At 43.3% G+C, this 13608-nt stretch overlaps 1 protein-coding gene across 1 annotated transcript in view; it reads right to left on the reverse strand.

Annotated features, from left to right (window-relative positions):
• TMEFF2 (transmembrane protein with EGF like and two follistatin like domains 2) overlaps positions 1–13608 on the reverse strand; it is a 697773-nt gene that overhangs the window by 584291 nt on the left and 99874 nt on the right. The window contains exon 3 of the mRNA XM_083153496.1: positions 2748–2877. Within this exon, the coding sequence (XP_083009622.1) occupies positions 2748–2877 (130 nt within the window). The remainder of the gene's footprint in view (positions 1–2747; positions 2878–13608) is intronic.

Consider the following 13608-nt stretch of genomic DNA (forward strand, 5'->3'; position numbering starts at 1 on the left):
CATGCTTTCCGCATTTATCGTGTCTGATTTGCACAGTAAAAAAGGAGGTAGTGCTGTAGCAGTTGCATGGAGCACTTGAAGTGAATTCTAGGTAAAAAGTGAGCAGAACAAGGTACTGTGTATTTCACATTGGTTGTTTGCTGGGGTATAGATTACTGCTTGAACCTGATTTTATATTTATGTTATGCTAAGCAGAATCCTAGATTATATAAGCATACTTTCTATACATTGTGGTTAGCCTCCAAAAATAAAGATTCCTAATTACTGCAGTTTGTGGGCAAAATTCCCTCCCTAAAAGGGACTCGCTGTATGGTGATACTTGCTGATATGCTGCTTTAATACAGATACTGTTATTTAGAGTATAGCTGCTTCCATACTTGTGTGTTTTTGTGTATGTGTGTGTGGGGTGGGGGCACACAAAGTGTAAATTTTATTTCCTGTGGGAACAATGTGTGTGTGTTTTTTTTTTCTGTCTACGACAATATGTTGTTGTTTTTTGTGGGGGTAAAGAGATAGGAACAATTAGCATTGTTGCTGCATGTTTGGATACTACAGTGATGAAAACATATGCCAGTGCAACAGGAAGCCTCTCCCTGTCACCCATTGCCTCTACAATCACCCACTTCCTCAAACTGTCCTACTCTACTGTCACCCACTGCCTCTCCATCTCCCACTATCTTCCTGTGTGATCTATTGCCCCCCCACCCCCTGCCTCTCAAGTAAATCACTATCTTCCCATTTCCCTGATTCTCCTGTCAACTTCTGCCTCTCCAAAGGCATCACCCTCTCCTTATACAGATATGGCATTCTTTTTTAGGTCGCACCTCTCGATGTAATGCTGCACCCACTTTTCTAGGATTGCATGCAACAACAGAGCAAGCAAACAACCCCCATTCTCCTGTTACAGTAACACGCTTGTTATTATGTTTTGGATCTTCCCATGGTTTGCATTCGTTGCTTGCAATGAATTGATCATATTTTTCACCTGCCTTTCATGATCAAAGTCTGTGGATGCTTGGTTGATCTTAAATTGATATCTAAAATTAGAATTTCAAAATATTTTTATTTGTAAGCACTGCTTAAAAATATTTGTAATTTATTTTTTTATAACAAAATTTAGAACGCTAAGTTTAGCACTTAACTTTATCTTTTTGAACTGTGAATAACTGAAGGAAGTTTGGTTAGATTTCCAATTTTTGTCCAAATTTGACAATACTGTATGTCAATAATAATCTATAATATAGTATTTCCTATCCCATTCTGTATTGGTCAGTATAATGATTCCTTTTCTTCCTTAAAAACCACATGATTGACACAGAGGTTTTTTTTTTGCCGCTCTTAATGGCTGAAAAATGAAAAGATCAGCCTTAAGCCACAGTTGTTCTACTTGCAGCCCACAGGACCAATGCATGATCTGAGAACTATATGTTTTGTCCTGTCTATGGCACATTCTATTTAAAATACTGTTTAATTTTTCTTAATTGTACTTAACCCCCAAAAACCTAATCTGAGCAAATTGTTAACACTTGTTCATGTAAAGACTTTGACAATACTGACCAAAGTTAATATTAGCTTAAATGCCATAATGCCAATGTCCCAAAATGACATAATGCACACGCAGTACCAATATTAAAAAAAGGCAACAGTTGAGAACCAGGAACATTACTGAACTGTGTAGAAAAAAAATAATTACAATTTATGTGTGCAATAGAGCTGTATACAATGTGTGTGTGCCTGTACCTGTCCGAACACACGCTCAATTCTGCCAGTCAGAGAGGATTGTTAAGGTCCCCATACATTAGGGCGACTTGTCTGAATGAAAAGTTGGACCTTATTTACCCTGAGCTCCCCCGTCAACTTCCCGGTAGTGCTCACTAACTTGATATGCCTTTTTACATGAGATAAATCGCATGTGATTTATCCCATGTATATTGCCAGGGAGCTGCGGCGGCAGGAGTACAAAAAAATAAACCCTGGACAGTGTCAAGGTCCGGGATAAGCTGAGCACCCGGGGGGTGTGGGTGCAGCGTCGCAGCAGGGCGGGCAGGCTGGGAAGTGCTGAGTGGGCACTGCAAACAGAGGCGGCAGAATTTTTTTTTTTATGAAAAAGATAGGTCGGCTGCTGATTGGCTGAGAGAGGCAGCACAGACGGTGTAATGGTTAGCATTAGCATTACTGCCTACCTAACTGTGCAGAGTTTGTGTATTCTCCCTATGATTGCATGGGTTTCCTCCGGTTTCCTCCCACAATCCAAAAATCTACTGGTAGGTTAATTGGCACCCAACGAAATTAACCATAGAATAAATGTGTGTACATGTGGTATGGAATATAGATTGTAAGCTCCACTAGGACAGGGACTGATATTCAAATATACTCAAATATTCTCTGTAAAGCTCTGTGGGAAATCGACCATATTTTGGTCCATATTCAATGCTGTGAATTTTGTAGAGTTGCATGTGGACTAAACGCTGCTGGCCGCTCACGAATGTGTGGGGGAGCAAGGCATCTAGAATAACCTCTAATGTGTGAGCTATATAAGAAACTGTTAATAAATAAATAGTGTGTATGGGGCTTTACACTGGAGTCATTTTGTTGTCCTCCTATGTGACAATGCAATACATTTTTTTAAATATTAAATGGAATGGACATATGTGTATTCTTTCAACCTTACTATTTATATACTGTAGCTAATACTGGGCTATAGATCACAGAAGTATTTTACATTTTGCTGCAAATTTTGCACATACCTGATACACATGATCCTTCAGATACCACCAGAATTTCACTTTGCTGTTTGCATGCAGCTCCTCTTAAGTAGCACTCATTTCGGAAAGTGACACCATTAGAACCACACACTGGGATATAGTCATGGGGACACTAGAGAAAAGATGAAATAATTGTTTATTATCATATTATATACACAAATTGAACAAATTATTCTAAATGGCTGACCCACAAACAAATGGATCAAATGCAAATGCATTACCACCTGATACTATTGGTCTTGGCAAAGGTTTGTAAATAACAGCTTAATTCTACTGCAGTGTAATTTGTTGAGGTGCTTTTGACACAATAGTAGAGAAAAGCAAATGCTTATATTTTGAAACCCTTGCTGATTCTTTCACTGTAGTTCAAAGACAACTATTCCTCACATTTATGTAATATTAGAGACAGAATAAAGCAATCTCTGTATACTTTTTGTATAGCTCAAAACACAATGTTAGTGCTCAGAAACTTCTTTATATACAGCAAATGGAATTCAATCAGTTTCATTTATATTTTAAATATAAATGAAACTGATTGAATTCCATTTGCTGTATATAAAGAAGTTTCCCAGCACTTAAATCAGAGCCTGCACAGCTCTAATTTTAACTGTCTAATTAACAGGAATCCTACGAAATGTTTCCAAAATGTTAGATCTAACTATAATTCATGCAATTAGCAATTACAAATTCTGCAGTTTCTGTACAATGATTATATTAATTATACACCTACAAAAAAGTACTGAAGGGCAGCTAAACAAACGATTACCTAATATTTCCTTTCAAAACTTATACAGGCTCTTTTAACACTTATATAGACTACATACACTTTGGCATATTGTACAATGATTTTTTGGTTCCAGATTAAAGGGTCGACATGTCTCAATGTCTAAATAGACAATTAAAGGTCAACAGTGTCAAGAAAGAAATATGCAAGGTCGACAGTGATAAAAAAAAGTCTACACATGGAAAAGGTCATCATGGAAATGGTAAACACATGAAAAGGTCGAATTGAGTTTTTCACTTTTTTTGTGTCAATGTTGACTCATGGGTACATGGATCCCAATTAGTAAAGCACGTATCCATTCTAGCATGGCTTTCCTTTCTTCACTCATCAAGCTTCGGTGTAGGTGCTTCGCTGTGTTCGTTACACTGTTCACGAGTAGAGCACATAGATTTTTTTTATGAAAAATTTTAAAAGTATAAAAAAGTCCAAAAGATTTTTAAAATGCATGTCAACCTTTTCATGTGTCAACCATTGCCATGTTGACATTTTTGCTTGTGTCAACTTTATGTCAGTGTTCACATAGTGCAAGTTGACCTTTTGTCAATGGTAATCTTGTGCATGTTGACCTTTTGTGAATGGTGACGTTTTGGTGTCAACCTATTGACTGTCTATCTAGACATTGTCAACCTCTCATCTGGATACTGGTTGTTTTAGACTAGATGGAGGATATCATATTAGCAATGATAATTTACTATTACTTTAGCACCAATGCTGGTTTGATTTTCTTATTGTTGATTTTGTGGCACTTGAAGCAAAAACCTAATTTATTTATTTATTTATTAACAGTTACTTATATAGCGCACACATATTACGCAGCGGTTTACAGAGAATATTTGAACATTCACATCAGTCCCTGCCCCAGTGGAGCTTACAATCTATATTCCCTACCACATGCACACACAGACATTCTAGGGTTAATTTTGTTGGGAGTCAATTAACCTACAAGTATATTTTTGGAATGTGGGAGGAAACCGGAGTACCCGGAGTAAACCCACGCAAGTACGGGGAGAATATACAAACTCTGCACAGTTAGAGCCATGGTGGGAATCGAACCCATGACCTCAGCGCTGTGAGGCAGTAATGCTAATCATTACACCATCCGTACTGCCCCAAAAGTAATCCTTGTCAAGTTCAGATAGAATGCTATGATACAATTTATTTATTAACACATTTTTGCATTGTGTTTAGTGGACAATGGATTTTGTTATTTGTCACATTTTGGCTTAATCTGATCGGTCCCAGACGTATTAACACCGGGGACCGGTGCGTATGCACATATTCGTATATCCGCATATGCAGGACTGCAGGACTGCCAAGGCATTCACATGGGGGGGGGGGGGGGTATGGAGGTAAGCAGGGGGCATCCGCATGGGAACGCCCAGCGTTTCCTAGGCATACTAACAGAAACAGTGGGTGCACCCAGAAAAGCGCTGGGCATCCCTATGTGAATGCAAGCCTAGACGCTGCAAAACATCCTTTCGCAAATCGGTGGTGATATTTGGATGGCAACATTCGCTCATCCATCAGACGGTGTTAGTTGGCTCGCTAAGCAGAGAATTAACACTGCTTAGCGAGTCAACCAGAATCGGCCCCATAGTATCAGGCAGGGTATGCTGCCTTTATCTTCCTCTGAATTTAGCCATTGTGCCAGTCTTAAAAATATGCACAAGCGGGTTCTTGATCCCCTTACACTATCAGCCCAGTGTCTTATACTATCATCCGCAGTGAATCTCTAAATTCTTTTGTTAAGAAAATAGTCAGGGCCGGCGCCACCACTAGACAAATCTAGGCATTTGCCTAGGGCGCCGGCCACTGGAGGGTGGCATTTTGCCCCCCCCCCCCCGTACCGCCCGGGTACCTGTCCTGCGGCGCTGTGTATGTAAAGCTGGCGGCGGAGGCAGCGGGGGTCCCTGCAGTCCATTAGAAATAACAAGCGCTATCCGCCGGGCTATGCGGAAGCGCTTCTGTTGTGAAAACACTGGCAGCACGGCGCACGCTGATCTCAGCCAATCAGCGTGCTGCCAGTGTTTTCACAAACAGAAGCGCTTCCACGTAGCCCGGCGGATAGCGCTTGTTATTTCTAATGGACTGCAGGGACCCCCGCTGCCTCCGCCGCCAGCTTTAAATACATAGCGCCGCAGGACAGGTACCCCCCTCCCCCGGCACCGGACAGCGCCGCAGGACAGGTACCCCCTCCCCCGGCACCGGACAGCGCCGCAGGACAGGTACCCCCCTCCCCCGGCACCAGACAGCGCCGCAGGACAGGTACCCCCTCCCCCGGCACCGGACAGCCCAGCAGGACAGGTACCCCCCCCCTCCCCGGGCACCGGGGCGCCCCCACCCCGACTCGCCTGGGGCGCTCCGGTGCCTTGCACCGGCCCTGATAATAGTACAGATTGAGTCTCTTATCCTTGTATTCTAAAAAATGAAATATTGCGAATACCATGATTTTTCAGAATATTTAGTTTTCTCCCCCCCTTGCCTCTTTTTTCATACTTACCTCTTGCCCCAATGTCCACGGCTGAAGCAGCATCCCCGGTCGAAAGGATGCATTGCGTGGACGCGTCAGTGATTTCACTAGCTCACCCACACACTGCACCCCTCAGACCGGAAATGCTTCTGAAGAGGATTCTGAAGGCCACCATGGATGTCTGGGGACCATCGGGTCACCACCAGGGTGAATATAAATAGTCGAAAATCCGCAAAAATCCCTTAGCCACAATGCTTGTGGTCCTGAACATTTCGGATAAGGGATACTCAACCTGTAATACAATTTTAATACTTATATGACTGACAGCGTGGCCAACTCGTGGTTGGCCAACATCATGATGTCATTTTGATGAACCCATTTTTATGTGGAGGCCTGAAGCTGAAGCTCCATTCATCTGTTACCCCTAAGCAGGCTGAAAAATTAGCCCATGAAATAAATATAAAACGGTGCCAAGCTTAGAGGGTTATGCTTATATTGAAATTTCATTAGGTATGCTTTTTGTTTTTTTCTAGAAATCTTATAAAATGGTAGTCTGACATTATTTTGTATTTAAAAGTAATAAATACATACGTAGTGCTAATTGCACAGTGCTTTTACTGTCAGAAACAGCAAATGCAGAAACATCATTTTTAAACTAGGCAAATATGACTGCAAAGGACAAAAAATCAATTGCAATTTAAAAATGCATAAATCATAAAGCAATTCACCTCAATTGTATGAATTAATAATGCTGTTATTATTAATTTAAGAGATAACAGAAATCAAACTGGTTAGAAATACAGATGGAAGTATATGCACACCAAAAAAAAAAAAAAAAAAAGGAACTAATATTTAAATTTTGAAGGCAAACATCTGTACTTTAAGATGATATATATATATATATATATATATATATATATATATATATATATATAATACAGTATATAAATATATATATAACTACTAGTCAACTCTATGAGGTGAAGTATAGGCACAGACCACCAGAGGCCCCTTGACGGACCAAATTAGTCCTTTGTTTGCTAAAAGATGTCATGACAGAAAGTAAAATCTATTTTTTGCAGGGACACTAATCTGTTTGAAACTTGCTGGATATGGATAGAGGGAGCTGGAAAGACAGAAATGGAGGTAGGAGCAGATAGGTACTGGGGGTGGAGTGGAAAACGGTCACAGCTTAAAGTGAAAATACATTGCAGAAGCTGTCATTTTGAGGATTGTAACTAGTCATCTCTATCTCTATAAAACACGTCTCATCCATTTATTTTTTACATTTGCTAACATACCAATGGGAGGCAGTACAGAAATTCAGCAATATGTATTATAAAGTAAGATGTTGATTCGATTTTTATTGTCACTTAAAATACACTTTCTCCAACATTTCTACACACGAAAACAATCAAAAGATTAGACTAAAACTATAAATACATGTCTTTAACCCTTTGACTGCCAAGTGAATTTGTCAAAATAGATGTGAAAATTGGCAAGCAAACATTTGTATTCATCATAATGACCTGTTATGTTCACCTTATATAGGAAATATAGGGCGAAAGGTAATAGGGTGCGATTTTTTAGACTAAAAAAAATCGCACCAAATCGCACCTTTAAAAATCGCATTTTTTGCCGCGAATTCGCATATGTAATGAGGTGCGGATTTGCGGCTAAAAAATGTGATTTGCCGCGATTTCGGGCGATTTTTAGTCATGAAAATGTGCGCATTTTCAGTCATGAAAATGTGCGCATTTTCATAAATGCGATTTTGTGCTAAAAAAACAAGTTTTAAAAAAACTGGCGTGGGGTCCCCCCTCCTAAGCATAACCAGCCCCGGGCTCATTGAGCCGGACCTGGTTCCAAAAATACGGGGTCCCCCATATTTCTGAAACCAGCACCGGGCTCCAACAGCCCGCGGTGTCATGCCACAGCCGGGGGACACTTTTTATACAAGGTCCCCCGGCCAAAACATGAGCACCGTGGCTGGTCAGCCTTGGACGGGGTACCTGGAGGAGTGGGGACCCCCCCAATAAAGGGGTCCCCCCCCAGGCTTCACCCGTCCAGGGCTGAAGCCCGGGGCTGTCACCGGCGTCCGTGGCCAGTGGACGCCGGCCTGATAGGGTTAAATCGATCATACGTTACATTGCTTTATACCGGAGAACTACAAGTGCCAGCAGACCTCCCCCGCATGCTGGGACTTGGAGAACCACAAGTCCCAGCATGCGGGGCATTAATGGGCCCGCTGGGACTTGTAGTCCACCTGTAAAAATAATGTTTATAAAAAACACACACACAGAGAAGTAAAAGTTTATTACACACACACCTCACTTTTACACCAGTGTTACTTACCATTCCTGGATCCAGCGCTGGTCTGGCTGCTTCTCCTGGATCCAGCGCTGGTCTGGCTGCTTCACAGCCGGCTCCCCCACACTGACAGGCAGCGGGGAGAACCGGCTTTCTCCGTTGCCTCTAACAGCTTCAGCGCTACAGAGGCTGAAAGCGCGATTGGCCGATACGTCTCCATGGAGACGCATAGCTCAGCCAATTGCGCTTTCAGCCTCTGTAGCGCTGGGACAGCGCTACAGAAGCTGTTAGAGGCAACGGAGAAAGCCGGTTCTCCCCGCTGCCTGTCAGTGCGGGGGAGAGCCGGCTGTGAAGCAGCCAGACCAGCGCTGGATCCAGGAGAAGCAGCCAGACCAGCGCTGGATCCAGGAATGGTAAGTAACGCTGGTGTAAAAGTGAGGTGTGTGTGTAATAAACTTTTACTTCTCTGTGTGTGTGTTTTTTTATAAACATTCTTTTTACAGGTGGTCTACAAGTCCCAGCGGGCCCATTAATGCCCCGCATGCTGGGACTTGTGGTTCTCCAAGTCCCAGCATGCGGGGGAGGTCTGCTGGCACTTGTAGTTCTCCGGTATAAAGCAATGTAACGTATGATCGATTTAACCCTATCAGGCCGGCGTCCACTGGCCACGGACGCCGGTGACAGCCCCGGGCTTCAGCCCTGGGCGGGTGAAGCCTGGGGGGGGGACACCCCTTTATTGGGGGCGTCCCCACTCCTCCAGGTACCCCGTCCAAGGCTGACCAGCCACGGTGCTCATGTTTTGGCCGGGGGACCTTGTATAAAAAGTGTCCCCCGGCTGTGGCATGACACCGCGGGATGTTGGAGCCCGGTGCTGGTTTCAAAATACGGGGGACCCCCAGATTTTTTGTCCCCCGTATTTTTGGAACCAGGACCGGTCCAAGAGTCCGGGGCTGGTTTCAGAAATACGGGGGACCCCTATGCTTTTTGTCCCCCGTATTTTTGGAACCAGGTCCGGCTCAATGAGCTCGGGGCTGGTTATGCTTAGGAGGGGGGACCCCACGCCGTTTTTTTTTTTATAAAAACACTTTTACACATTTTTATTAACAGGACCATGTACAGATCTCAATGATCTGTGCATGGTTCTGTCAAATTCGCCTGTCAGAACCTGGTCTATTTTTTTTGCGATTTTTGGTAACATTTACCAAAAATCGCACCCTATTACATTTGCGAGTTGTATACTTTATAATGGGAAAACATCTGGATGCGATTTGAAATGTGACTAAAAATCGCAACTTTCAAAAGTGCGATTTCGCGGCAAAAAGTGCGATTTTTTCCCGCGATTTTCAACCTATTAAATGTGCGATTTTCGGAAAATGTGCGATTTCGGCCGTTTTTGACCAAAAATTGCACATGTCTAAAAAATCGCACACTATTACATTTCGCCCATAATCTTTTTTAACACATTTCTTATTTGAATTTGTATAACAAATGTGAGCGATGCTGGCATTTTTAGAGGGTGTTTTGCACATCTCTTACAGAGATGTTGGCACCCAAAGGGTTAAAATCTATATACTGTATATAAAATCTAAAGACCTCCATACACTCTTGCAGCGGTTCCTTTGGTATTTTGACCCTAAGAATGACAGGAAGGCCCAATTTACTTGATTTCATATTTTATTTCCAAATATACAAAACTATTTTATCCCTTGAGTGCTTTAAAAAAATGATAATACTCTTGGGTAACATGATTCAAGCAAGTTTGGGAACCACTGCTTTATTGTATAAAAGAAACAATATTATAATATATATAGTAATTATAAGAAGGTTTGGATAAACTTGGTTTTATCACAGAACTAGCACAAGTTCAGGTTTACCTGTATTTATGTTATTGGCAATCTAAAACACACCAGAGCTTATAGCCAATAAGATCGCATTTTGAGAACCAAGTAAATCAAAACCTTCTCATTTGCATTGCGTCCATCCATCTCTCCCCCATATCTGTTTTATTGTACCTTGTCTTTAATGTTTCATGTCATAAGACCAGAGCCGGCCCTAGCCTAAATGACGCCCTAGGCAAGATTTTGGCTGGTGCCCCCTAGCACCGCCATTAGTTCCGCCTCTGACCCTGCTCCCCTTTCCTAGCACCATCAACCCTCATCATAGCAGTCATCATTTTGGTGCTCCTACCCGCAATATTTTAAATAGAAACAGTGCACACATTTGGTGCGCAGCCCAAACAGGGGTGTGTTCTTGCTGGGAAGGGGCATGGCCACACAATTTTACCCCCAATTCAAATATGCCACACAGTAGTGCAACTTTATTCACATCATATCATGCGATGGTGTCCCTTATTCACAATACATCACACAGTAGTACCACTTTACCTTATATACATTACTCCTCACATTATTCACATTATACCCTTAGAAAAAAATCCTGAGAAAATATTGTATTTTAACCACCTCCATGGCAACACTGCAACCCAGCACAAAGCAGTGTGAGCTGGGCAGAGGAGAAGAGCTGCAGCTGCTGCTGTCACTTAAGGGGAGGGGGCACGGGGCCCCCACTGGGCCCTCCCATCAGACTTTGGCCTGTGTAATTTGTACCCCCTACCCCTTTCTCTCGGCACCCCTGATAATACCACACAGTAATGCCCCTTACACATGACACACATTATTAATGTCCTTATAACCATAATGCCCCTTACACATATGCCAAACACTATTGCACAACCAACCCACCCGCAGACAGCACTCGCACAGCCGCTAACAGATGGTTCCTCATACATCTTGTCTCAATAGGCCATGCAGCTCCTGGCCAGTTCTGCTAACGTTGGGTGCCTTTTTTGCTGAAAATTTGTCTTATTTGCATTGTTATGACCAGCACACACAAGGCGCTTCCGGTGAAAAATTATGTGTGGCATGCCTATATTTTGTGTGCAATTGTGGCTGAACCTGCATACGGAATGCTATGTTAAAGTGATTTCCATGAATACACTATTTCATATGCAGATACAGTCTCACTCACACACAGTATATAGGCATGCTGCATATCATTTTAATCAGCAGAAGCTGCTGATGCCCTTAACCCCTGCACCTCTAATATCCTCTACCCTTCTTTAACTCTGCACAACTGTTACTCCCCCAAGGGGCGGAACTACCGCCGGTGCAGACGGTGCAGTGCACCAGGGCCCGAGAGGTTGAAGGGGCCCGATGCCGCCGTCTGCCAGGCATGACATGATGTGTACTTTTTTTTTTTACATGTGCTCCGTCACCGTGTGTGGGGGAAGGAGGGTGAGCGGACGGTGTGGGGTTGTCGATGGCGTGGTACAGTGAACTGTCTGGACACCAGGGCATACATGGAATGGATGCAGCTGCAGCAGCACCCTGTCTGCACGTGTGCATCCATTCCTGCCTGGGATTGGTCTACTCCGGGCACTCACCCCAGTACACGGACACAGCCGACCGCCGCCTCCCTCCACCCCGCCCCCGAACTGGCTGCTGCCGCGTGTAACATAGCCACTGTTCAGCAGCACGCAGCAGGAAGAGGCATCGGACAGTGACACTGCTGAGGAGGACAACTGAATGCACGGCCACAGCAGGTAACCCACGGGTCACTTGCTGCCGCCAGCCCACGGGCCCCCGTCACACAGGGCACAACCGCGTCCCCTGCTGCCCGCTCTCACTCCCCAAGTCACTGCCGCTATTCCCCACGATGCCCACTGCCGCACCACCCCACCTCAAGTCATAGCCACAAGTCCCTAGCTACCCCACACACACAGTAAGCAGTAATATGAGAGGGGGCACAGGAATATAGTTATATATTTTATATAGTAAATAAAGCCATTAGTAAATAAAGCCATTATTACTCTGTACAGTGATGTGATGTGGTGTGTGTGTGTGTGTGTGTGTGTGTGTATATGTATGTATATGTATGTATGTATATATATATATATATATATATATATATATATATATACGGTGCATTTTTGTGTGTTTGGGGGGGGGGGGCCCAAAGCATTTTTTTGCACCTGGGCCCACGACTCGCTAGTTCTGCCACTGACTCCCCCCTTCCATCTCTCACCCCTAAACTTCTCTCTCCCTACTTCTAACACTTTGCACCTCCCACTACCTTCTTCCACCTCTCACTCTGCACCCCTACACTGTAAGTCTTACCTCCTCTCTATTTCTAACTTCTTGCTTCTCTTACTCACTGCTTCCTTTTCTCATAATCTGTACCTCTTAGACACACTAGACAATATATATTGTTAATGATATGCATGATAACAATATTGTTAACAATATATTGTACATATAATCTATTGTGTTTGCATTGGAGATGTGTGCTCCTCTGGGTTGTTAACTCATCTGTACATGCAGCTCAATCCTGACTATATGTTCGGAGCCATGCCATGATGACGTCACTGAACAATATCATTAACAATATTGTTCAGTGTGTATGCACTACATCTTTTGCCCTGGAGTTCCAGGGACAACACTAAAGATATTGTTCGTTCATGGAGTATATTGTATAGTGTGTGCCTAACTTAAGTCCTTCTTGCTCTCACTTTCTGCACCTCTCACTATAGGCTGAACCATACAAACAGGTCGGACACCACTTAAGGTTATTGATAGTACATATGAACTATACACAGTACCCAGGGGGTGGGCGCTGCCTGGAGCCTCAGGCCAAGACACTCAGACTGGCTTCTACTGCCAGCTCCATGACATCATGCTACACTTCTGAAAGAGCAGTTAGAAATAAACCTTGCAACAGTTGGCTGGGGCTGGAGATGAGAGACAAAGCAGAGTCAGGTAGCCAAGGGCTGAAGAGACAGAAGGGACATGTTGGGGTTGTACAGACACCGAAGAGCTGGAGAAACAGAAGGCTGCCGGCTGGGGCTGGACAGGTACTGCATGTTTTCTGGGTAGGAATCAGGTAGCAATAGAAGTTTTGCATGTGGGAAAACTGTCCTGTAGGCATGTCGGCAGAGTTCCAACCTCCTCTGATTTGAGACTATGTAGACTAAACAGTATTTTCAGTTGGATCTCCTACCCCATGTATGGTTAGGGGTGAAAGTTGTCACTGGTGTTGATGGCTCCTCTCACATAGATATGTGCAATCCATAATAATAATAATAATAATAATAATAATAATAATACTTTTATGTATATAAATACATATATTTACATAACATTTCTCCAACAGGACTCAGATAACAGATGGAATAATACAAGCTGACATATAATTTCCAAGCACTGAAAGCATGTGGACTTGAA

Source organism: Crinia signifera, chromosome 7 (genome assembly GCF_055691185.1).
Source record: "Crinia signifera chromosome 7, ASM5569118v1, whole genome shotgun sequence".
Classification (NCBI taxonomy): Eukaryota; Metazoa; Chordata; class Amphibia; order Anura; family Myobatrachidae; genus Crinia; species Crinia signifera.